General features: G+C 47.0%; 2 protein-coding genes across 2 annotated transcripts in view; both read right to left on the bottom strand.

The window, feature by feature from the left end:
- Nucleotides 1–15,907, bottom strand: part of LOC115188936 (E3 ubiquitin-protein ligase ZNF598-like) — a 44,268-nt gene extending 28,361 nt beyond the window's left edge. The window contains exons 1-7 of the mRNA XM_029747767.1: nucleotides 15,379–15,907; nucleotides 11,834–11,946; nucleotides 11,189–11,318; nucleotides 8,013–8,224; nucleotides 2,463–2,680; nucleotides 2,255–2,363; nucleotides 591–1,124 (exon numbers count right to left, since the gene is read on the bottom strand). Coding sequence (XP_029603627.1) covers nucleotides 591–1,124; nucleotides 2,255–2,363; nucleotides 2,463–2,680; nucleotides 8,013–8,224; nucleotides 11,189–11,318; nucleotides 11,834–11,946; nucleotides 15,379–15,549 — 1,487 coding nt within the window. The 5' untranslated portion in view covers nucleotides 15,550–15,907. The remainder of the gene's footprint in view (nucleotides 1–590; nucleotides 1,125–2,254; nucleotides 2,364–2,462; nucleotides 2,681–8,012; nucleotides 8,225–11,188; nucleotides 11,319–11,833; nucleotides 11,947–15,378) is intronic.
- A 2,887-nt stretch (nucleotides 15,908–18,794) lies between these two features.
- On the bottom strand, nucleotides 18,795–25,958 carry LOC115188871 (coiled-coil domain-containing protein 97-like). The gene is made up of 6 exons (XM_029747696.1): nucleotides 25,466–25,958; nucleotides 25,104–25,118; nucleotides 23,669–23,765; nucleotides 21,268–21,543; nucleotides 20,162–20,285; nucleotides 18,795–19,068 (listed from the first exon to the last, which is right to left on the bottom strand). The coding sequence occupies exons 1-6, from the start codon at nucleotides 25,691–25,693 to the stop codon at nucleotides 18,945–18,947; spliced, it is 864 nt and encodes a 287-aa protein (XP_029603556.1). The 5' UTR covers nucleotides 25,694–25,958; the 3' UTR covers nucleotides 18,795–18,944.
- Nucleotides 25,959–25,996: the final 38 nt, after the last annotated feature.

The raw sequence follows: 25,996 nt of genomic DNA, 5'->3' as shown, positions 1-25,996 counted from the left end.
GGGCTATCTTCTGTATACCACCCCTACCTTGTCACAACACAACTGATTGGCTCAAACGCATTATGAAGGAAAGAAATTCCACAAATTAATAAGGCACACCTGTTAATTGAAATGCATTCCAGGTGACTACCTCATGAAGCTGGTTGAGAGAATGCCAAGAGTGTGCAAAGCTGCTGTCATTAAGGCTACATTGAAGAATCTCAAATATATTTTGATTTGTTTAACACTTTTTTGGTTACTACATGATTCCATATGTGTTATTATTTCATAGTTTTGACGTCTTCACTATTATTCTACAACGTAGAAAATAGTACAAATAAAGAAAAACCCTGTAATGAGCAGGTTTGTCCAAACTGTTGACTGGTCCTGTACATCACTACAAAGAGACCTGGGTCAGGGACAGGATGGCCGGTGAGAGAGAGGCTTTACAGTGTAATATACACATAAATGATAACACAGCTGGTATACACATTAACCTCGGGGTGTGTGTGTGTGTGTGTGTCTCAGTGTGGGTGTGTGTGTGTGTGTGTGTGTACCACAGTGTGTGTGTGTGTACCTCAGTGTGTGTGTGTGTGTGTGTGTGTGTGTACCTCAGTGTGGGTGCTGCAGCCCCCAGGAGAGCTGGGAAGTCGTCTCCTGTCAGAGGGTTGCTCTTCATGGTCCTCACTGGGGGAGTTTCTGCCGGAGGTTTGATAGGAACACTCCTGTGTCTCTCCTCAATCTCCATCCTCTCCATCCTCTCCATCCTCTCCGTCCGCTCAGGCCTCTCCGGCCTCTCCGTCCGCTCAGGCCTCTCTGTCCGCTCAGGCCTCTCCGTCCGCTCAGGCCTCTCCGTCCGCTCAGGCCTCTCCGTCCGCTCAGGCCTCTCCGTCCGCTCAGGCCTCTCCGTCCGCTCAGGCCTCTCCGTCCGCTCAGGCCTCTCCGTCCGCTCAGGCCTCTCCGTCCGCTCAGGCCTCTCCGTCCGCTCAGGCCTCTCCGTCCGCTCAGGCCTCTCCGTCCTCTCCTCTTTGCGGTGTTTGGGCGCTCCACTCCTGTCCTGGGTGTCTCGTCCTCTGTCCTCCTGTCTCCTCTGTTGCATCATGGAGGCTCTGACTGCTACTGCCAACTCCCTGTCCTCCTCCTCACTACCAACAACACAACATTGTTAAAAGTCTATCACAGAGTCTTATAATACCCAGAAACCACTGGTGAAACACGCAAACGGTTCCAATCGTTTATCCACACATTCATTTTATTCATTGTGGATATTAGAATCACTTCAAATTAAAGGTTTCGGTGTAGGTTTACCCCGGCGTGACGTTTTGATAACCGTGTAAATCTCTCTAAGACAAGGTGACTTTTATCAAATATAGTCACCTGTATTTACAACCCCCCAAAAAATGAAAACGCTAATTAGCTGCTAATGTAGCTATCGTACAGAACTACAAATACCACGTCTCAAGCTTCACGTCACTCACCAGGGCCGCGATGACCTGGACCAGACTGCTGAATTCAGGCTAAGGTAAGAATCTCTGGATTAACTCATGTTAGCTAAATGTAGTAATTATTAAAATTGGCTAAAAGTTGTTTAAAAATTCTGTGAACTGTCTTGAGCAAGTTTTTAATTGAAAAACGCCTGTTACCTAGCTAGCTAGCTAGCTAGCTAGCTTGCTCATGGTTAGCTAGTTAGCAACATTAGCCTGGCTAGCTGGCTACATCAGCAGTCTATTTGTCTAGCCATTTAAATGCATGATACATTCATAACTTGTTTAGGTTTTTATAAACCAACAGTCTAGCTTGCTAGTGAACTAGCTAGCGAACTTAAGATGGTGAAGCTAGCATACGTGTTCATGATAATGTTTGTTTGCGTCTGTGGGTGAGAGGTGGGTAGCCTACTTTAAGTACTTGGGGGTATGATATAAAATGCTAACCTCACCTGTTATTGTAATGGTGAGAGGTTAGCATGTCTTGGGGGTATGATATAAAATGCTAACCTCCCCTGTTATTGTAATGGTGAGAGGTTAGCATGTCTTGGAGGTATGCTAACCTCCCCTGTTATTGTAATGGTGAGAGGTTAGCATGTCTTGAGAGTGATCAGCTAACTTTAGCCACCGCTAGCTAGAAATCAATGAGAGTAAATGGGGGGGAGGAGCAACCCCCAAGCAAATGTTTTGGACAAATGGAACTAAAATCAACTGGTTTGACGTTACTTAAAAAGTTGATTAGCGTGAGAATTGCGTCACAATTGGTCTCATAGTGATGATGTCATACTGACCGGTTGTATCGCCAGCTACCTCTGGTGTTCTGTTGGTTCCCTTGGTTCCTTCCTCTTCCTCCTCGACCCGACCTCACTTCCTCATAGTCCTCTCCAGACACCATGCCTCCTTGAAGGAACACACAGTATGGTTGTTACCAAGCAGGCCTGAAATCCAGTTTTTGTTTGTTTTTCGAAACAGAAAACAGCGCACAGTATCCAGTCTCACCATCGTTGCGTCGGGTCTGCCGCGGTGCATAGCTGAACTGCAGGTCTATGTGTCGGTTCTGTCGTGCTTCGGCCCGGTTCTTGCTGTGCGCCGAGGCCTTGTGGGCTTTGTAGTCGATCTGGCTCCTGAAGGCGTGGGTGAATTGCTCTGTAGCACAGCGGCCTTCCTCGCACAGGTAGTGGGCCTCCCGGAAGTGCTCGCTCAGGTACTGGTAGTCACTGTGGAGAGAAGGTGGGGGGATTACAACATGCTTAGGATAGATACAGGGTTGTGAGTGAGAGAATGTGTGTATGTGTGTGTGTGTGTGTGTGTGTGTGTGTACACACCTACTCATTCAAGAGTTTCTTTATTTTTACTATTTTCTACATTGTAGAATAATAGTGAAGACATCAAAACTATGAAATAACACATATGGAATCATGTAGTAACCAAAAAAACAAGTGTTAAATCAAAATAAACTCAGCAACAACAAAAAAAAAAACGTCCCTTTTTCAGGACCCTGTCTTTCAAAGATAATTCGTAAAAATCAAAATAACTTCAAAGATCTTCATTGTAAAGGGTTTAAACACTGTTTCCCCATGCTTGTTCAATGAACCATAAACAATTAATGAACATGCACCTGTGGAACGGTCGTTAAGACACTAACAGCTTGCAGACGGTAGGCAATTAAGGTCAGTTATGAAAACTTAGGACACTAAAGAGGCCTTTCTACTGACTCTGAAAAACACCAAAAGAAAGATGCCCAGGGTCCCTGCTCATCTGCGTGAACGTGCCTTAGGCCTGCTGCAAGGAGGCATGAGGACTGCAGATGTGGCCAGGGCAATAAATTGCAATGTCCGTACTGTGAGACGCCTAAGACAGCGCTACAGGGAGACAGGACGGACAGCTGATCGTCCTCGTAGTGGCAGACCACGTGCAGCAACACCTGCACAGGATCGGTACATCTGAACATCACACCTGCGGGACAGGTACAGGATGGCAACAACAACTGCCAGGGTTACACCAGGAACACACAATCCCTCCATCAGTGCTCAGACTGTCCGCAATAGGCTGAGAGAGGCTGGACTGAGGGCTTGTAGGCCTGTTGTAAGGCAGGTCCTCACCAGACATCACATGCAACAACGTCGCCTATGGGCACAAACCCACCGTTGCTGGACCAGACAGGACTGGCAAAAAGTGCTCTTGACTGACGAGTCGCGTTTTTGTCTCACCAGGGGTGATGGTCGGATTCGCGTTTATCGTCGAAGGAATGAGCGTTAAGCCGAGGCCTGTACTGTGGAGCGGGATCCATTTGGAGGTGGAGGGTCCGTCATGGTCTGGGGCGGTGTGTCACAGCATCATCGGACTGAGCTTGTTGTCATTGCAGGCAATCTCAACGCTGTGCGTTACAGGGAAGACATCCTCCTCCCTCATGTGGCACCCTTCCTGCAGGCTCATCCTGACATGACCCTCCAGCATGACAATGCCACCAGCCATACTGCTCGTTCTGTGCATGATTTCCTGCAAGACAGGAATGTCAGTGTTCTGCCATGGCCAGCGAAGAGCCCGGATCTCAATCCCATTGAGCACGTCTGGGACCTGTTGGATCGGAGGGTGAGGGCTAGGGCCATTCCCCCCAGAAATGTCCGGGAACTTGCAGGTGCCTTGGTGGAAGAGTGGGGTAACATCTCACAGCAAGAACTGGCAAATCTGGTGCAGTCCATGAGGAGGAGATGCACTGCAGTACTTAATGCAGCTGGTGGCCACACCAGATACTGACTGTTACTTTTGATTTTGACCCCCATTTGTTCAGGGACACATTATTCCATTTCTGTTAGTCACATGTCTGTGGAACTTGTTCAGTTTATGTCTCAGTTGTTGAATCTTGTTATGTTCATACAAATATTTACACAAAGTTTGCTGAAAATAAAACGCAGTTGACAGTGAGAGGACGTTTCTGTTTTTACAGAGTTTATATGCTTCAAAGCTGACACCCTTTGCACACTCTTGGCATTCTCTCAACCAGCTTCATGAGGAATGCTTTTCCAACAGTTCCCACATATGCTGTGCACTTATTGGCTGCTTTTCCTTCACTCTGCGTTCCAACACATGCCAAACCATCTCAATTGGGTTGAGGTCGGGTGATTGTGGAGGCCAGGTCATCTGATGCAGCATTCCGTCACTCTCCTTCTTGGTCAAATAGCCCTTACACAGCCTGGAGGTGTGTTGGGTCATTGTCCTGTTGAAAAACAAATGATAGTCCCACTAAGCCCAAACCAGATGGGATGGTGTATCGCTGCAGAATGCTGTGGTAGCCATGCTGGTTAAGTGTGCCTTGAATTCAAAATAAATCACAGACAGTGTCACCAGCAAAGCACCCCCACACCATCACACCTCCTCCTCCATGCTTCACAGTGGGAACCACAAAGACACGGCGGTTGGAACCAAAAATCGCACATTTGGACTCATCAGACCGAAGGACAGATTTCCACTGGTCTAATGTCCATTGCTCGTGATTCTTGGCCCAAGCAAGTCTCTTCTTCTTATTGGTGTCCTTTAGTAGTGGTTTCCTGGCAGCAATTCAACCATGAAGGCCTGATTCACACAGTCTCCTCTGAACAGGTGCATTTAACTAATAAACTTATCCTCTGCAGCAGAGGGAACTCTGGGTCTTCCTTTCCTGTGGCGGTCCTCATGAGGCTGGTAACTCTGGGTCTTCCTGTCCTGTGGCGGTCCTCATGAGGCTGGTAACTCTGGGTCTTCCTTTCCTGTGGCGGTCCTCATGAGGCTGGTAACTCTAATGAACTTATCCTCTGCAGCAGAGGTAACTCTGGGTCTTCCTGTCCTGTGGCGGTCCTCATGAGGCTGGTTGTCACGTCCTGGCCAGTATAAGGGTTAATTAGTATTGTAGTTTGGTCAGGACGTGGCAGAGGGTATTTGTTTTATGTGGTTCAGGGTGGTGTGTTTGGTTAACCTCTCTGGCGCATGTGGGACGAACTCGTCCCACCTACGTAACAGCCACTGAAATCCAGTAGCGCGATTTTTGAATCGTTAGAAATACTATTACTTCAATTTCTCAAACATATGACTATTTTACAGCTATTTAAAGACAAGAATCTCGTTAATCTAACCCCACTGTCCGATTTCAAAAAGGCTTTACAACGAAAGCAAAACATTAGATTATGTTAGCAGAGTGCCCAGCCAGAAATAATCAGACACCCATTTTTCAAGCTAGCATATCATGTCACATAAACCCAAACCACAGCTAAATGCAGCACTAACCTTTTATGATCTTCATCAGATGACACACCTAGGACATTGTGTTATACAATACATGCATGTCTGTTCAATCAAGTTCATATTTATATCAAAAAACAGCTTTTTACATTAGCATGTGACGTTCAGAAAAAGCATAACCCCCGCAAACTTCCGGGGAATTTACTAACAGTTTGCTAAATTACTCACGATAAACGTTCACAAAAAGCATAACAATTATTTTAAGAATTATAGATACATTACTCCTCTATGCACTCGATATGTCCGATTTTAAAATAGATTATTGCAAAATGTGCTTCATCCGAAAAGCTAAGTACATAGCCCGGCATCACAGGGCTAGCTATTTAGATACCCACCCAGGTCAGCCTCCACCAAAATCACATTTCCTATAAGAAAAATGTTCTTACCTTGCTTGTTCTTCGTCAGAATACACTGCCAGGACTTCTACTTCAATAACAAATGTTGGTTTGGTCCCAAATAATCCATCGTTATATCCAAACAGCGACGTTTTGTTCGTGAGTTCTAGACACTATCAGAATGCTTCATCACGGTCTCGAGCATGGCGCATTGGCGTGACAAAAATGTCTAAATATTCCATTACCGTACTTCGAAGCATGTCAACCGCTGTTTAAAACCAATTTTTATGCCATTTATCTCGTAGATAAGTGATAATATTCCGACCGGGAATATGCATTGAGCCTAAACAGCCGAATTAAATTTCTCCTCAGGAGCGAATCGTGCACGCGCCTCATTCAAAGGTCCTCTGAGCCGCCACTTGTCAAAGCCGATAATATGTTTCAACCTGAGGCTCCCTCGTCAACCTTCAGTTATTTCCCGGGTTCTGAGAGCCTATCGGAGCCCTGGGAATTGTCACGTTACAGCTAAGATCCTTACTTTTCAATAAACAGATGCAAGACGCACGACTCCTTGTCAGACAGGGTACTTCTTGCTTGAAACCTTGTCAGGTTTTTGCCTGCCATAGGAGTTCTGTTATACTCACAGACACCATTCAAACAGTTTTAGAAAATTCAGAGTGTTTTCTATCCAAACCTGAACAATAATATGCATATTCTAGCTTCTGAGTTGGTGTAGGAGGCAGTTAAAATGGGCACATATTTTTTTCCAAAATTCTCAATACTGCCCCCTATCCCAAACAGGTTAAAGGGTGTTTGATTTAGTATTTCCGGGGTTTTGGTTTATAGTCTATTTTTATGTATTTCTATGTCTAGTCTGGTGAGTGTGTTTCTATGTTGTGTTGATTGGGGTTGGGACTCTCAGTTGAAGGCAGGTGTTGTCTATCTGCCTTTGATTGAGAGTCCCATATATTAGGGTGTGTTTGTGGTTGTTATTTGTGGGTGATTGTTCTGTGTTGAGCTTAGGCTTTGCCAGACTGTTTGTTGTCGTTCGTTCGTTCGTTCTCGTGTTTTTGTTCTTTTTGTACGTTCATTGTTTGAAGTAATAAATTAACAAGATGAGCATACACATACCTGCTGCGTATTGGTCCTCCTTCACCGACGACAACCATGACACTGGTAACTCTAATGAACTTATCCTCTGCAGCAGAGGTAACTCTGGGTCTTCCTGTCCTGTGGCGGTCCTCATGAGAGCCAGTTTCATCATAGCGCTTGATGGTTTTGAAGATTGTTTTTTTGCGACTGCACTTGAAGAAACGTTCAAAGTTCTTGACATTTTCCGGATTGACTGACCTCCATGTCTTAAAGTAATGATGGACTGTCGTTTCTCTTTGCTTATTTGAGCTGTTCTTGCCATAATATGGACTTGGTCTTTTATCAGATAGGGCTATATTCTGTATACCACATAGTACAAATAAAGAAAAACCCTGGAACAAGTAGGTGTGACCAAACTAGTGACTGTGTGTGTGTGTGTGTGTGTGTGTGTGTGACTGGTTGTGTGTGTGTGTGTGTGTCTCTGTGTGTGACTGGTTGTGTGTGTGTGTCTCTGTGTGTGACTGGTTGTGTGTGTGTGTCTCTGTGTGTGACTGGTTGTGTGTGTGTGTGTGTGACTGGTTGTGTATGTGTGTGTGTGTGTCTCTCTGTGTGTGTGTGTGTGTGTGACTGGGTGTGTGTGTGTGTGTGTGTGTGTGTGTGTGTGTGTGTGTGTGACTGGTTGTGTATGTGTGTGTGTGTGTCTCTGTGTGTGTGTGTGTGAGACTGGTTGTGTATGTGTGTGTGTGTGTCTCTGTGTGTGTGTGTGTGTGTGTGTGTGTGTGTGTGTGTGTGTGTGTGTGTGTGTGTGTGTGTGTGTGTGTGTGTGTGTGTGTGTGTGTGTGTGTACCTGTAGTACTCCTGGGCTCCGTCGGCGTCACAGAAGTGACAGAAGTAATGGTCCCTTCGGAGGTGTTTCAGCAGCTCGTCGTTGTCGAGGTAACGGTCGTCGCAGAACTTGCAGATCGGGTGTCCGCGGTGAGACGTGTCCTCCGGGTCGCCGTGGGAACGGTGACGCGCCAGGTCCTTCCTGTTATACCACTTCCTCTCATGGGAGAAGATCTGGTGGGAAACGGGTTACATACACGTTAGATGGACTCTGATTGGCTACAGCGTAACGGCCAGCCTAGACTCCAGTCCTCGACAGGATAGTTTATTTAGACGGACGGGTGTAACTGGAGCTCTGATTGGCTACGGCGTAACCGGGCCAGCGTAGACTCCAGTCCTCGACAGGAGAGTTTATTTAGACGGACGGGTGTAACTGGAGCTCTGATTGGCTACGGCGTAACGGGGCCAGCGTAGACTCCAGTCCTCGACAGGATAGTTTATTTAGACGGACGGGTGTAACTGGAGCTCTGATTGGCTACAGCGTAACGGGGCCAGCCTAGACTCCAGTCCTCGACAGGATAGTTTATTTAGACGGACGGGTGTAACTGGAGCTCTGATTGGCTACGGCGTAACCGGGCCAGCGTAGACTCCAGTCCTCGACAGGAGAGTTTATTTAGACGGACGGGTGTAACTGGAGCTCTGATTGGCTACGGCGTAACGGGGCCAGCGTAGACTCCAGTCCTCGACAGGATAGTTTATTTAGACGGACGGGTGTAACTGGAGCTCTGATTGGCTACGGCGTAACGGGGCCAGCGTAGACTCCAGTCCTCGACAGGATAGTTTATTTAGACGGACGGGTGTAACTGGAGCTCTGATTGGCTACGGCGTAACGAGGCCAGCGTAGACTCCAGTCCTCGACAGGATAGTTTATTTAGACGGACGGGTGTAACTGGAGCTCTGATTGGCTACGGCGTAACGGGGCCAGCGTAGACTCCAGTCCTCGACAGGATAGTTTATTTAGACGGACGGGTGTAACTGGAGCTCTGATTGGCTACGGCGTAACGGGGCCAGCGTAGACTCCAGTCCTCGACAGGATAGTTTATTTAGACGGACGGGTGTAACTGGAGCTCTGATTGGCTACGGCGTAACGGGGCCAGCGTAGACTCCAGTCCTCGACAGGATAGTTTATTTAGACGGACGGGTGTAACTGGAGCTCTGATTGGCTACGGCGTAACCGGGCCAGCGTAGACTCCAGTCCTCGACAGGATAGTTGTTTTTCGTTGGGTTTTATTTACTGCAGTGTCTAATAATGATCCAAATGCACGGCTGTTTCCCCCCCGCTCTATATCGACATAGAATCTCTCCCCCCGCTCCATATCGACATAGAATCTCTCCCCCCGCTCTATATCGACATAGAATCTCTCCCCCCACTCTATATCGATATAGAATCTCTCCCCCCGCTCTATATCGACATAGAATCTCTCCCCCGCTCTATATCGACATAGAATCTCTCCCCCGCTCTATATCGACATAGAATCTCTCCCCCCACTCTATATCGATATAGAATCTCTCCCCCCACTCTATATCGACATAGAATCTCTCCCCCCACTCTATATCGACATAGAATCTCTCCCCCGCTCTATATCGACATAGAATCTCTCCCCCGCTCTATATCGACATAGAATCTCTCCCCCCACTCTATATCGATATAGAATCTCTCCCCCGCTCTATATCGATATAGAATCTCTCCCCCGCTCTATATCGATATAGAATCTCTCCCCCGCTCTATATCGATATAGAATCTCTCCCCCCGCTCTATATCGATATAGAATCTCTCCCCCCGCTCTATATCGATATAGAATCTCTCCCCCGCTCTATATCGATATAGAATCTCTCCCCCGCTCTATATCGATATAGAATCTCTCCCCCGCTCTATATCGATATAGAATCTCTCCCCCGCTCTATATCGATATAGAATCTCTCCCCCGCTCTATATCGACATATAGAATCTCTCCCCCGCTCTATATCGACATATAGAATCTCTCCCCCGCTCTATATCGACATATAGAATCTCTCCCCCGCTCCATATCGACATATAGAATCTCTCCCCCGCTCCATATCGATATATAGAATCTTTCCCCCGCTCCATATCGATATATAGAATCTTTCCCCCGCTCCATATCGATATATAGAATCTCTCCCCCGCTCAATATCGACATATAGAATCTTTCCCCCGCTCAATATCGACATATAGAATCTTTCCCCCGCTCAATATCGACATATAGAATCTCTCCCCCGCTCTATATCGACATATAGAATCTCTCCCCCGCTCTATATCGACATATAGAATCTCTCCCCCGCTCTATATCGACATATAGAATCTCTCCCCCGCTCTATATCGACATATAGAATCTCTCCCCCGCTCTATATCGACATATAGAATCTCTCCCCCGCTCTATATCGACATATAGAATCTCTCCCCCGCTCTATATCGACATATAGAATCTCTCCCCCGCTCTATATCGATATAGAATCTCTCCCCCGCTCTATATCGATATAGAATCTCTCCCCCGCTCTATATCGATATAGAATCTCTCCCCCGCTCTATATCGATATAGAATCTCTCCCCGCTCTATATCGATATAGAATCTCTCCCCCGCTCTATATCGATATAGAATCTCTCCCCCGCTCTATATCGACATATAGAATCTTTCCCCCGCTCTATATCGACATATAGAATCTTTCCCCCGCTCTATATCGACATACAGAATCTCTCCCCCGCTCTATATCGACATATAGAATCTTTCCCCCGCTCTATATCGACATATAGAATCTTTCCCCCGCTCTATATCGATATACAGTAAAGACAGGTATAACAGGCAGACAGGTATAACAGGCAGACAGACAGGTATAACAGACAGACAGGTATAACAGTAAAGACAGGTATAACAGACAGACAGGTATTACAGACAGACAGACAGGTATAACAGCCAGCCAGACAGGTATAACAGACAGGTATTACAGACAGCCAGGTATAACAGACAGGTATACCAGTAAAGACAGGTATAACAGCCAGCCAGACAGGTATAACAGACAGGTATTACAGACAGCCAGGTATAACAGACAGGTATACCAGTAAAGACAGGTATAACAGACAGGTATAACAGCCAGGTATACCAGTAAAGACAGGTAACCTACCTGCAGGTGTTTGGTACAGAGTTTACAACAGAAGAGTTCATGTTGTTTCCTCATGTGCTGCTCCAACTCCTCAAACTTTGAGAAGACTTTAGACTCTGGACAGACAGGACACTCAGACAGCAGCAGTGTCCTACAGGCAGAGACAGAGAGAAACATGAGGAAGAGAGACAGACTGATAGGAGATAGAGAGGGCCAAGAGGAGGACAGGAGAGGAGAGGTCCAGGAGGAAGAGGAGAGGAGAGAAGAGCGGGCCAGGAGAGAAGAGAGGGCCAGGAGAGAAGAGAGGGCCAGGAGAGAAGAGAAGAGAGGGCCAGGAGAGAAGAGAGGGCCAGGAGAGAAGAGAAGAGAGGGCCAGGAGAGAGGGATAGGAGAGAAGAGGAGGGCAGGAGGAGGACAGAGAGAGGGATAGGAGGAGGAAGAGAGGGCCATGAGAGAGGGATAGGAGAGAGGAGGAGGGCCAGGAGAGAGGGATAGGAGAGAAGAGAAGAGAGGGCCAGGAGGAGGACAGGAGAGAGGGATAGGAGAGAGGAGAAGAGAGGGATAGGAGAGAAGAGAAGAGGGCCAGGAGAGAGGGATAGGAGAGAAGAGAAGAGAGGGCCAGGAGGAGGACAGGAGAGAGGGATAGGAGAGAGGAGAGCAGCGTACCTGAACTGAGCGTATATCTTGGAGTCAGTAAAGTAGATGTCATGTTTCCTTTCCACCTGCAGCGTCTGGAGGGGCAGAGAGGAGAAGGCCACCAACTTCTGCACAAACAGCACCTAGACACAAACACACTGTTAACGGGAGGGCCAGGAGGAAGAGAGGAGAGAGGGCCAGGAGGAAGAGAGGGCCAGGAGGAAGAGAGGAGAGAGGGCCAGGAGGAAGAGAGGAGAGAGGGCCAGGAGGAAGAGAGGAGAGAGGGCCAGGAGGAAGAGGAGGAGAGAGGGCCAGGAGGAAGAGAGGAGAGAGGGCAGAGGAGAGAGGAGAGAGGAGAGGGAGAGAGGGAGGGAGAGAGGGCCAGGAGGAAGAGAGGAGAGAGGGCCAGGAGGAAGAGAGGAGAGAGGGCCACTCACCCAAAGACAGTATGAAGATGGGCAGGAAGTCACCCAAAGACAGCATGAAGACGGGCAGGGAAGTCACCCAAAGACAGCATGAAGATGGGCAGGAAGTCACCCAAAGACAGTATGAAGCTGGGCAGGAAGTCACCCAAAGACAGTATGAAGATGGACAGGAAGTCACCCAAAGACAGTATGAAGATGGACAGGGACTCACCCAAAGACAGTATGAAGATGGGCAGGAAGTCACCCAAAGACAGTACGAAGATGGGCAGGAAGTCACCCAAAGACAGTACGAAGACGGGCAGGAAGTTACCCAAAGACAGTATGAAGACGGGCAGGAAGTCACCCAAAGACAGCACGAAGATGGACAGGGACTCACCCAAAGTCAGTACGAAGATGGGCAGGAAGTCACCCAAAGACAGTACGAAGATGGGCAGGAAGTCACCCAAAGACAGTACGAAGATGGGCAGGAAGTCACCCAAAGACAGTACGAAGATGGGCAGGAAGTCACCCAAAGACAGTACGAAGATGGACAGGAAGTCACCCAGACAGGTTTTGAAACTCTGACACCCACCTACGGCCCTCCCCTTCCCCACCTCTCACTCAGCAACAGCTGGCCTCACTGCCTGACCACAGATAGAACAATGAGCCAGATATTTCACCAGATGTATAAACGTGAAGCATCCGGTGGGCGTTTCCACTCACTACCAAATATGGTGACGAGAGGAAGTCCAGCGGGAGAAGATGGAACGAGATGGATTTTGGCCCAACATTCTGCAAATGTTCTCGTCGATTTAAACATTTGATCTCAATACAGTTTTCTGTTCCCAAAACTAAAATCAGTTTTGAACAGAGTGGACTAAGTTTAGTTGACTTTACCATTTTCCAATGTTTCCAAAAAGTGGAAAGGCGAATTTAGTTTTTCACACCCGCACTTCAGAGTAGGCGTTCCCTAATGGAAATATGCAAATACACGCTAAAATGAGCGAATAGGATCTTGCCAGCTCGTGCTTTGCTCTGCCTCCCTCCTCCTTGCTTCTTCTGCCCACTATGACTACTTTGTTCCCGTTGGAAACGACAATACATTTTCACATCGATTTCAAAAGTAGGTACATTTCAGGAAAAACCGCGGACATGGCAACCCCGCCGTCCAGTAAGGGAACCACGGCAACCCCGCCATCCAGTAAGGGAACCACGGTAACCTCGCCGTCCCGTAGCGGAAGGAGCTTTGCATGAAGATGTGCAGCGTAGTTAAATAGAGATACACTGTATTTACACAGCAGTATGTGGACACCCCTTTCAAATTAGTGGATTCGGCTATTTCAGTCACACGCGTTGCTGACAGCACACAGCCATGCGATCTCCATAGACAAACATCGGCCTTACTGAAGAGCTCAGTGACTTTCAACGTGGCACCGTCATACCCTGCCAGAGCTGCCCCGGTCAACTGTAAGCGCTCTTATTGTGAAGTGGAAACTTTTGGATCATGTAGTGTACATCACGATGTAAACGGGGCATGACCACCTGCCTCATGCCGCGTTCACGTGCTAGTCAGAACTAGGAAACTAGGAAATGACTTGCTAACAGAGATAAACGTAGAATCACAAGGCTTTATCAGTCTCTCTGTGAACCGATAACTTCAGAAACTAGGAAATGACCGACTTGCTAACAGAGATAAACGTAGAATCACAAGGCTTTATCAGTCTCTGTGAACCGATAACTTCAGAAACTAGGAAATGACTTGCTAACAGAGATAAACGTAGAATCACAAGGCTTTATCAGTCTCTCTGTGAACCGATAACTTCAGAACAAAGTTGACAACGAATACAAAGTTTTCAATGTTTTTGATGTGAATCTATTTCAAATGAAAACAAATGAGATGAACGCGTTAAAATGTAAAACATTAGGCTATAGGCCCATTTCAAGCTTATTGAAATACATTTCATGTTCAATTAATCGACTTCTATTTTTCTACTTGTACTTTTCACAACTGTCTGTAATTTGTTAAAAATATATCAATGTGTAGCCTAACACCCGAGCAATGAAGTGCCAGATCTGTGATTTAGTGCATTTTAATAATTGAATAAGCATTAGAATAAACCGCATCAATATTTGCAGCCGTAGGCAGGTGGTAAGACCTAATGTCTCTCTCTAGGAGCTGATCCGTCGTCAGCATTGTGAAATAATTATAATGTTAAAGGTCATATTTCAATGGAGAAAACTGATCCTAAAGCAGTGATCCCTTTTTCTTCCGATCTAATCAGATCTCTCTGTCTGTCTGTCTGTCTGTCTGTCTGTCTGTCTGCCTCTCTCTCTGCCTCTCTCTCTGCCTCTCTCTGCCTCTCTCTCTCTCTGCCTCTCTCTCTCTCTGCCTCTAACACATGTTAACATCAGGAATAGGAAAGATGGATAGGATAGTTATTAAAAAACACTCAAACCAAAATGCCATCGGGAAACCGGGTCAATATAATGGATCATCTGTGGGCCCGGTCCATGGAGGAGGAGGAGGAGGGTAGTAAATTAAAAACCATTACATAACCACCACCCATCATGAAACCTGACAGCTCTCTCTCTCTCATATATAACCTTACATGGCCTTATAGCAAACTGTTACATACTTATTAGTTACCTACATAAATACAAAAACTAGTTACCTGGTGACAATAACACCAAAGATTTGTTTTATAACTAACCTCATTGGTTGGATTGGTGATAAACACACTCAAAGCTAAACGTTAGTAATTACGTTAGCTAGCTAGCTAATTTAGCTAGTGCCGGCCTATTACCACTTACAAAAACTACAAAATATGTCTCGACTTTCACGAATAACTATCTATCTATCTATCTATCTAAATAAATGTTTTAAAAAACGATGACTAACTTAGCTAGTTAGCTAGTCAGTGATTAGCTAGCTAGCTCATTTAGCTAGTGCCGGCCTATTACCACTTACAAAAACTACAAAATATGTCTTGACTTTCACGAATAACTATCTATCTAACTCAATTTTTACAAAAAAACGATGACTAACTTAGCTAGTTAGCGAGTCAGTGAGAGATAATATATAAAAAGTAGCTGTCTAACAAGCTGCCCATGCTAACACGGCCTGTACTGTCACAGCGCATCCCCGGTGTAGAGTAGTCCGGCAGGCCGTACCTTGTCGAGCTCCTCCCGGCAGACGGCGCAGTACTTCTGGTCGCACAATACCCTCATTTTGGTGGAGCAGCGGTAGCACACCGGGTGGTCGCATTTTCCCAGAGCAAAAATATCCAGCTCCTGACAACACAGAACACAGTTCCTCTCGTAGTTGTTAGATGTTGACTCCATGGTAAGTTTAAAAATAAAAAAGGCACAAAACAGGATTTATATTTTGGGTTTTCCGGTTGAAATCGTAGACGTTAGGAAGTAGCTGGGTGGCTAAACAGAGGCTGTTAAGTTTTAAAGAAGAAGCAGGTCTTGTTTGTGTAATGAGACGGAAGTCCTAAAGTCACTCGTCAATGCTGAGGTTTACTGGTGTATAAGCTATAAGGATAGACTGTTTCACGGCTTGTCTGTATTTCAATGACAGTGTGCTTCGCCTATCCCTCTACCGAGACACAGGCTGGTCCTCTTCACATCTCCACATGCCTCTCAGGGACTCGGAACATTTTTCCTATTATTCTTTATGTCAAATCCGAGACGCATTACATTTAGGATGGTATGTATTGATTTGTGGGGTGTCCATCATCCATTTCATATGTTACGAATTACAATTTGTTGTGGCTAACGTTAGCTATATTAGAGATTCATTATTTAAATTATTTTAATTTTGCTAAAAGGGTTAAGGAGTCCACATGCTACCCAGCCTGTAGAGTTCGTGCATATATTATGAAGACATTTAGTTTCGTTTTGGATTTTGGTGTGAGTTTTCCAGCTGTTCGGGCCCACATTACTCTAGAGGCAAGCCAAAGGGCCCACATTACTCTAGAGGCAAGCCAGAGGGTACACATTACTCTAGAGACAAGCCAGAGGGTACACATTACTCTAGAGGCAAGCCAGAGGGTACACATTACTCTAGAGGCAAGCCAGAGGGTACACATTACTCTAGAGGCAAGCCAGAGGGTACACATTACTCTAGAGGCAAGCCAAAGGGTACACATTACTCTAGAGGCAAGCCAAAGGGTACACATTACTCTAGATGACAGCCAAAGGGTACACATTACTCTAGAGGCAAGCCAGAGGGCCAGAGGGTACACATTACTCTAGAGGCAAGCCAGAGGGTACACATTACTCTAGAGGCAAGCCAGAGGGCCAGAGGGTACACATTACTCTAGAGGCAAGCCAGAGGGTACACATTACTCTAGAGGCAAGCCAAAGGGTACACATTACTCTAGAGGCAAGCCAAAGGGTACACATTACTCTAGAGGCAAGCCAGAGGGTACACATTACTCTAGAGGCAAGCCAAAGGGCACACATTACTCTAGAGGCAAGCCAAAGGGTACACATTACTCTAGATGCAAACCAGAGGGTACACATTACTCTAGAGGCAAGCCAAAGGGCACACATTACTCTAGAGGCAAGCCAAAGGGTACACATTATTCTAGAGGCAAGCCAGAAGGTACACATTACTCTAGAGGCAAGCCAAAGGGTACACATTATTCTAGAGGCAAGCCAGAAGGTACACATTACTCTAGAGGCAAGCCAGAGGGTACACATTACTCTAGAGGCAAGCAAAAGCGGAGCCTAAGCCCCTTCATCGGTGATTGGTCAACAGTGGGGATTCTTCAATAAAGTCTGTAATTCAACTGAGAGACGACTTGTTTCCATGCAAATGTTTTATTTAAAAATACTTTACCAAATATCTTAGTTAAATGTAAAATTGCGCAACTAAGATCTCTAAGACAAACATGTTAAAATTAACAACAGATTTATTGATTTATCTTGATTATTTTGGCTACAGCCTCTCAAAATGGACAAACTGTACTATTGCCGCTTTATTCTCGTTTTTTAAAATCAAATCAAATGTTATTTGTCACATACACGTGTTTAACAGATGTTATTGCTGGTGTTGCAAAATGCTTGTGTTTCTAGCTCCAACAGTGCAGTAATATCTAACAATACACAACAATACACACAAATCTAGAAGTAACAGAATGGAATTTAGAATATATATATTAAATAAATAAAGGTTAGGATGAGTAATGTTGCTTTATCTTGGCCAGGTCGCAGTTGTAAATGAGAACTTGTTCTCAACTGGCCTACCTAGTTAAATAAAGGTGTTCCCACATATGCTGAGCACTTGTTGGCTGCTTTTCCTTCACTCTGTGGTCATCCCAAACCATCTCAATTGGGTTGATGTCGGGTTAATTTAATGGAAAAGAGATGTTTCTGGACAATGCTGCATGGTTGACAAAATGACAGAGCAGCACAGATTACGGTTTGATTTGAGAAGGGTGCTTCTTCCTCCCTGCTTTCACCTGATGGCGTGATGGGCCTTTACCTCAGCATCATCGAATATGCCCATTATAAACCGGCTAGTTTGGCTCCTGGATGCTGATTGGCTGAAAGCCGTGGTATACCACAGGTATGACAACACATTTATCTGTACTGTTCTAATTTACATTGATAACCAGTTTATAAAAGCAACAAGGCACCTCGGAGGGTTTGTGATATGGCCAATATACCACGGCTAAGGGATGTCTCCAGGCACTCCGCGTTGCGTCGTGCCTAAGAACAACCCTTAGCCGTGGTATATTGGCCATATATCACACCCCCTCGTGCCTTATTGGTTGAATAGAAGACTGGTCTGGCGAACCATAATGAGCGGTATTACATGGGCGGGGAAATCATGAGCACTGTTCATTTATAGGATTCATTTGCTAGTTGAATTTCAATCCCTGAACGTGTTCTCCGCCATTAATGGAAACTGAAAAAAATCCCTCGGAAATAAAATGGAACCGATTTCACTCCTGGAACACAATTTCCACCTGTTTTCAGCCCTTTGAAATATTACAAATCAGCTCTCTGACTCATTCAGAAATACTAACTCTTCATTGAGTCGCTGACTCAGTTACAATCAGCTCTCTGACTCATTCAGAAATACTAACTCTTCATTGAGTCGCTGACTCAGTTACAATCAGCTCTCTGACTCATTCAGAAATACTAACTCTTCATTGAGTCGCTGACTCAGTTACAATCAGCTGTCTGACTCATTCAGAAATACTAACTTCATTTGAGTCGCTCAGTTACAATCAGCTCTGACTCATTCAGAAATACTAACTCTTCATTGAGTCGCTGACTCAGTTACAATCAGCTCTAACTCATTCAGAAACACTAACTCTTCATTGACTCGCTGACTCAGTTACAATCAGCTCTCTGACTCATTCAGAAATACTAACTCTTCATTGAGTCGCTGACTCAGTTACAATCAGCTCTCTGACTCATTCAGAAATACTAACTCTTCATTGAGTCGCTGACTCAGTTACAATCAGCTCTCTGCCTCATTCAGAAATACTTCAGTGGCCAGTGTTGTCAGCAGGGTCCAAACAAGAACTAAGGAATTAGTTAGGAACTAGTTAAACTGGCTAACAACGTAGGTAAACATACATGATTTATTGCCATCCATACAAACTGAATATTACATGAATGTGATGAGAACAGAGTAGGAACATAGTTTAGTTATTACAGAAGCTATCGTATTTACAGTCCAAATGACAGCTGCTGTCATGACATCATAACTACAGTCATCTCCTCCTCCTCCTCCTCATCCTCCTCTTCCTCCTCCTCATCATCCTCATCGAAGTACTTCTCCTCTGCATCTCTGTTGACGATGTCCAGGTTGTCGTAGTCGGATTCCCATCCACTTCACTGCAACACAACACAGCTGGTAAAGTAGTTCAGTCTGTCCACTGCAACACAGCTGGTAAAGTAGTTCAGTCTGCCCACTGCAACACAACACAGCTGGTAAAGTAGTTCAGTCTGTCCACTGCAACACAGCTGGTAAAGTAGTTCAGTCTGTCCACTGCAACACAGCTGGTAAAGTAGTTCAGTCTGTCCACTGCAACACAACACAGCTGGTAAAGTAGTTCAGTCTGTCCACTGCAACACAGCTGGTAAAGTAGTTCAGTCTGTCCACTGCAACACAGCTGGTAAAGTAGTTCAGTCTGTCCTCTGCAACACAACACAGCTGGTAAAGTAGTTCAGTCTGTCCACTGCAACACAGCTGGTAAAGTAGTTCAGTCTGTCCACTGCAACACAACACAGCTGGTAAAGTAGTTCAGGCTGTCCACTGCAACACAGCTGGTAAAGTAGTTGTTCGTCAGTCATTCATTCAGTTAGTCTACCCAGTTGTTAATTTAGTTAGTCTACCCAGTTAGTCTACCCAGTTAGTAATTTAGTTAGTCTACCCAGTTAGTCTACCCAGTTAGTAATTCAGTTAGTCTACCCAGTTAGTCTACCAGTTAGTAATTTAGTTAGTCTACCCCAGTTAGTAATTTAGTTAGTCTACCCAGTTAGTCTACCCAGTTAGTAATTCAGTTAGTCTACCCAGTTAGTAATTTAGTTAGTCTACCCAGTTAGTCTACCCAGTTAGTAATTTAGTTAGTCTACCCAGTTAGTCTACCCAGTTAGTAATTTAGTCAGTCTACCCAGTTAGTAATTTAGTTAGTCTACCCAGTTAGTAATTTAGTTAGTCTACCCAGTTAGTAATTTAGTTAGTCTACCCAGTTAGTAATTTAGTTAGTCTACCCAGTTAGTCTACCCAGTTAGTAATTTAGTTAGTCTACCCAGTTAGTCTACCCAGTTAGTAATTTAGTTAGTCTACCCAGTTAGTCTACCCAGTTAGTAATTTAGTTAGTCTACCCAGTTAGTCTACCCAGTAGTATTAGTTATCTACCCATTAGTCCCAGTTAGTAATTTAGTCAGTCTACCCAGTTAGTAATTTAGTTAGCCAGCTACTAACCTGTAGTTAAAGTCTTTGTCGTGTCCGTCCAGGAAGCGTTGGTACATCAGAGTGATGAACTCGTCCCTGAGCAGTGCTTTCTCCTGGGGTGTTGGTTCATAGCCCTCTGCTCCCAACCCTCCAGCTGGAGGGACCACACACACACACACACACACACACACACACACACACACACAGAGACACACACACACATACACACACACAGTACCGTGAGACACACAGAGACGTGATCAGAATCCCTTACCTTCGCTGCAGACTACCTTCTCAAACTGTTAGCCGACCGTAGTGAATCACTTACCTTCGCTGCAGACTACCTTCTCAAACTGTTAGCCAACTATAGTGAATCACTTACCTTCTCAAACTGTTAGCCAACCGTAGTGAATCCCTTACCTTCGCTGCAGACTACCTTCTCAAACTGTTAGCCAACCGTAGTGAATCACTTACCTTCGCTGCAGACTACGTTCTCAAACTATTAGCCAACTGTAGTGAATCCCTTACCTTCTCAAACTGTTAGCCAACCGTAGTGAATCCCTTACCTTCGCTGCAGACTACCTTCTCAAACTGTTAGCCGACCGTAGTGAATCCCTTACCTTCACTGCAGACTACCTTCTCAAACTGATAGCCAACCGTAGTGAATCCCTTACCTTCGCTGCTGACTACCTTCTCAAACTGTTAGCCAACCGTAGTGAATCCCTTACCTTCGCTGCAGACTACCTTCTCAAACTGTTAGCCAACCGTAGTGAATCCCTTACCTTCGCTGCAGACTACCTTCTCAAACTGTTAGCCAACCGTAGTGAATCCCTTACCTTCGCTGCAGACTACCTTCTCAAACTGTTAGCCAACCGTAGTGAATCACTACCTTCGCTGCAGACTACCTTCTCAAACTATTAGCCAACCGTAGTGAATCCCTTACCTTCTCAAACTGTTAGCCAACCGTAGGGAATCCCTTACCTTCGCTGCAGACTACCTTCTCAAACTGTTAGCCAACCGTAGTGAATCACTTACCTTTGCTGCAGACTACCTTCTCAAACTGTTAGCCAACCGTAGTGAATGTCGTCAAACTACTTCCTTGTTGAACGTACGTCTGGTGATGCTGTGTATCTTACCCTCTTCCTCTCCCTCTTCCTCCTCCAGTGCCTCCTCCTCCCTGTCCTGCTCCTCCTGCAGCCGGCTCTGGATCAGTCTCTCCTGGTAGGAGTTGAGGAGGAGGTGGGCCAGTCCCCCCTCTGCTCCCCCCGGGCCCCGCTCCTCCCCTGCTCCTCCCTGCATGGCCTCGAGGGAGCAATGTAACAGCTGCTCCTCAGTCAGGTATTGGCCGATGTACTGCTCATACAGTAGGGGCTCCCGGCTTCTCATCTGGTCCTCGCTGAAGTACTGGCCCTCTGGGGTGGTTAGAGACATGAGTGAATTTAAATATGCTCTCTCTAATTCTCTCTTTCTCTTTCTTTCTTTCTCTCGGAGGACGTGAGCCCTAGGACCATGCCTCAGGACTACCTGGCTTGATGACTCCTTGCTGTCCCCAGTTCACCTGGCCGTGCTGCTGCTCCAGTTCCAACTGTTCTGTCTGCGGCTATGGAACCCTGACCTGTTCACCGGACGTGCTACCTGTCCCAGACCTGCTGTTTTCAACTCTCTAGAGACAGCAGGAGCGGTAGAGATACTCTCAAAGATCGGCTATGAAAAAGCCAACTGACACTTACTCTTGTGTTACTGACTTGTTGCACCCTCGACAACTACTATGATTATTATTATTTGATCCTGCTGGTCATTTATGAACATTTGAACATCTAGGCCATGTTCTGTTATAATCTCCACCCGGCACAGCCAGAAGAGGACTGGCCACCCCTCATAGCCTGGTTCCTCTCTAGGTTTCTTCCTTGGTTTTGGCCTTTCTAGGGAGTTTTTCCTAGTCACCCCTCATAGCCTGGTTCCTCTCTAGGTTTCTTCCTAGGTTCTGGCCTTTCTAGGGAGTTTTTCCTAGCCACCGTGCTTCTACACCTGCATTGCTTGCTGTTTGGGGTTTTAGGCTGGGTTTCTGTACAGCACTTTGAGATATCAGCTGATGTAAGAAGGGCTATATAAATACATTTGATTTGAAATTTGATTTGATCCCTACTGCCTCTGATCTGGAGGACTCACTAAACAGAGAACATCCCTGGTCATCCCTACTGCCTCTGATCTGGAGGACTCACTAAACAGAGAACATCCCTGGTCATCCCTACTGCCTCTGATCTGGAGGACTCACTAAACAGAGAACATCCCTGGTCGTCCCTACTGCCTCTGATCTGGAGGACTCACTAAACAGAGAACATCCCCACTGCCTCTGATCTGGAGGACTCACTAAACAGAGAACATCCCTGGTCATCCCTACTGCCTCTGATCTGGAGGACTCACTAAACAGAGAACATCCCTGGTCGTCCCTACTTGCCTCTGATCTGGAGGACTCACTAAACAGAGAACATCCCCACTGCCTCTGATCTGGAGGACTCACTAAACAGAGAACATCCCTGGTCGTCCCTACTGCCTCTGATCTGGAGGACTCACTAAACAGAGAACATCCCCACTGCCTCTGATCTGGAGGACACACTAAACAGAGAACATCCCTGGTCATCTCTACCGCCTCTGATCTGGAGGACTCACTAAACAGAGAACATCCCTGGTCGTCCCTACCGCCTCTGATCTGGAGGGACTCACTAAACAGAGAACATCCCTGGTCGTCCCTACCGCCTCTGATCTGGAGGACTCACTAAACAGAGAACATCCCTGGTCATCCCTACTGCCTCTGATCTGGAGGACTCACTAAACAGAGAACATACCTGATACTCAGTCTTCAGCACCAATCACTGAGTACCAGGGTCTGTGATTGGTTGCTAGGCTGAGTACCAGGGTGTCTGTGATTGGTTGCTAGGCTGAGTACCAGGGTGTCTGTGATTGGTTGCTAGGCTGAGTACCCGGGGTGTCTGTGATTGGTTGCTAGGCTGAGTACCAGGGTGTCTGTGATTGGTTGCTAGACTGAGTACCAGGGTGTCTGTGATTGGTTGCTAGACTGAGTACCAGGGTGTCTGTGATTGGTTGCTAGGCTGAGTACCGGGGTCTGTGATTGGTTGCTAGGCTGAGTACCAGGGTGTCTGTGATTGGTTGCTAGGCTGAGTACCAGGGTCTGTGATTGGTGCTAGGTTGAGTCCCAGGGTCTGTGATTGGTTGCTAGGCTGAGTACCAGGGTCTGTGATTGGTCCTGAAGGCTGAGTACCAGGGTCTGTGATTGGTTGCAAGGCTGAGTACCAGGGTCTGTGATTGGTTGCTAGGCTGAGTCCCAGGGTCTGTGATTGCTTGCTAGCTGAGTACCAGGGTATGTGATTGGTGCTAGACTGAGTACCAGGGTGTCTGTGATTGGTTGCTAGGCTGAGTACCAGGGTGTCTGTGATTGGTTGCTAGGCTGAGTACCAGGGTGTCTGTGATTGGTTGCTAGGCTGAGTACCAGGGTCTGTGATTGGTTGCTCGGCTCACCCCTCTGCAGCTCCCTGAGGGCGGCGTAGCGTTGGTTGCGAACCCGGGTCCTGTTAGAGCGTCCCGCTGCTCTCCGTCTCACCTCACGGCAGTAGTACTAGCGCCCGGGGGTCAGAAAATCAGATGGCAGAACGATGACAGGTGCTGAGGCTTCAGGTGGGGCCTGGGGGAGAAGGGTAAGAGGTTAGAGGCCCTGGGGGAGAGGCCCTGGGGGGAGAGGGTTAGAGGCCCTGGGGGAGAAGGTTAGAGGTTAGAGGCCCTGGGGGAGAGGGGGAGAGGCCCTGGGGGAGAGGGTTAGAGGGCCTGGGGGAGAAGGTTAGAGGTTAGAGGCCCTGGGGGAGAGGGTTTAGAAGCCCTGGGGGAGAGGGTTAGAGGTTAGAGGCCCTGGGGGAGAGGGTTAGAGGTTAGAGGCCCTGGGGGAGAGGGTTAGAAGCCCTGGGGGAGAGGGTTAGAGACCCTGGGGGAGAGGGTTAGAGGCCCTGGGGGAGAGGTTAGAGGTTAGAGGCCCTGGGGAAAAGGGTAGAGGTTAGAGGCCCTGGGGGGGAGAGAGTTAGAGACCCTGGGGGAGAGGGTTAGAGGCCCTGGGGGAGAGGGTTAGGGCCCTGGGGGAGAAGGTTGGAGGCCCTGGGGGAGAAGGTTAGAGGCCCAGGATAGAGCAGGTGTTGGCCATATATCATCCTCTATATAAAACCAAGTCGTACTCAGGCCAGTTTCAGATACAGAGATACTGTGTGAATACAGGAAGTGACGAGATGGCCAAAGCATTTCATGTCTCCAAAACAATACGTGTAAAAAAATGTGTCTAGAAAAATAGATTTCAAACATATTTAACTTTTCTAAGGTTTTATTTTAATCAGGGGAGAGACCAAACTGAGACCCAAAGAGGTACCTGGTATCGCTCCAGAAAACACCAGGGGCTTGGTCCGGTACTGTCCGAGCAGCTCCTCTCTCCGCTGGGTTAAGGTCAGCTCTGCCTCACCATACCTGCTGGCCTATCACCTGGCTACCAACTCACAGCCAACAACCTCCACCATGGCACACACACTGCTGGGATCTGCCTGAGGAGGAGACACACACACCGCTGAGATCCGCCTGGGGAAAACACACACACACCGCTGAGATCTGCCTGGGGAAACACACACACACACACCGCTGAGACCCGCCTGGGGAAACACACACACACAAACACCGCTGAGATCCGCCTGGGAGGAGACACACACACACACCGCGAGATCTGCCTGGGAAGAAACACACACACACCGCTGAGACTCCGCCTGGGAGGAGACACACACACACCCACCGCGAGAATCCGCCTGGGGAAAACACACACACACACCGCTGAGATCTGCCTGGGGAAACACACACACACACCGCTGAGATCTGCCTGGGGAAACACACACACCGCTGAGATCCGCCTGGGGAAACACACACACACACCGCTGGGATCCGCCTGGGAAGAGACACACACCACCGCTGAGATCCGCCTGGGAAGAAACACACACTGCTGAGATCCGCCTGGGGAAACACACACACACACACACCGCTGAGATCCGCCTGGGGAAACACACACACACCGCTGGGATCTTTTATGTATGAAATGTATGCATTCACTACTGTAAGTCGCTCTGGATAAGAGCGTCTGCTAAATGACTAAAATGTAAAAATTCCCTGTCCTTCACCGGTTGGTTGCTATCTAGTTCACACATTAACATGACAGATGAATGGAGGGTAGTCATCAATATCTTTGGTAACATCTGGTTGTTTACGTCACTATCTCTCCTTGTTGCTACTTCTCACCTGGTTCTCCTGCGGCTCGTCCTCCTCGGTGTTGGCGGTTGCAGAGCAGCTAGAAGCTGGTTCGGTTCCCCTGGGACCGGGCTGTGGGTCGGGCCGTGGTCGCCGGGGGTCGGGCCGTGGTCGCCGGGGGTCGGGCTGTGGTCCCCGGGGGTCGGGCTGTCTGCAGGCCACCGGTTCATCGCTGACAGGCGGACTGGACTCGGGACCAGGGTCGATCTCCCCCCACATGGCGGACAGCACAGCGACGACACCTCTATGGTCCAACTTCCTAGTTACAGACGGAAGGTCCCTCTTTCTTGTGAAACGACACTAATCTGATAAATACTGGTTGAAAACAATATTAGAATTCTCACTGCATTTAAAAAAGTTTATAAACATTTTCGCATTTCTTCGTTATTTCGAAAATGTCGCTTCCTGGTCCGTCGTTGTTATCAGTCCCCTGATTACCAAGGTACATAGATCAAGGTTCCTACCACAAAACGTTACGGTTCATTATTGCTTTTTTTTTTTTTTTTTTCTTTTAACTTTTCC

Source organism: Salmo trutta, unplaced genomic scaffold, assembly GCF_901001165.1.
Source record: "Salmo trutta unplaced genomic scaffold, fSalTru1.1, whole genome shotgun sequence".
In the NCBI taxonomy this organism is placed as follows: domain Eukaryota; kingdom Metazoa; phylum Chordata; class Actinopteri; order Salmoniformes; family Salmonidae; genus Salmo; species Salmo trutta.
Note: the sequence above shows the minus strand (reverse complement) of the source record. Positions and strands in the feature narration are given on the sequence as shown.

Bases quoted from the DNA above. Each gene is read 5' to 3' on its own strand.
- LOC115188871 (XM_029747696.1), bottom strand. From the start codon at position 25,693: ATGTGGGGGGAGATCGACCCTGGTCCCGAGTCCAGTCCGCCTGTCAGC. The intron at 21,544-23,668 runs GTGAGCCGAGCA...TAACCACCCCAG, and splicing joins CCTCAGGGAGCTGCAGAGGG to AGGGCCAGTACTTCAGCGAG. The intron at 19,069-20,161 runs GTTAGTAGCTGG...GTTGTGTTGCAG, and splicing joins GACAAAGACTTTAACTACAG to TGAAGTGGATGGGAATCCGA.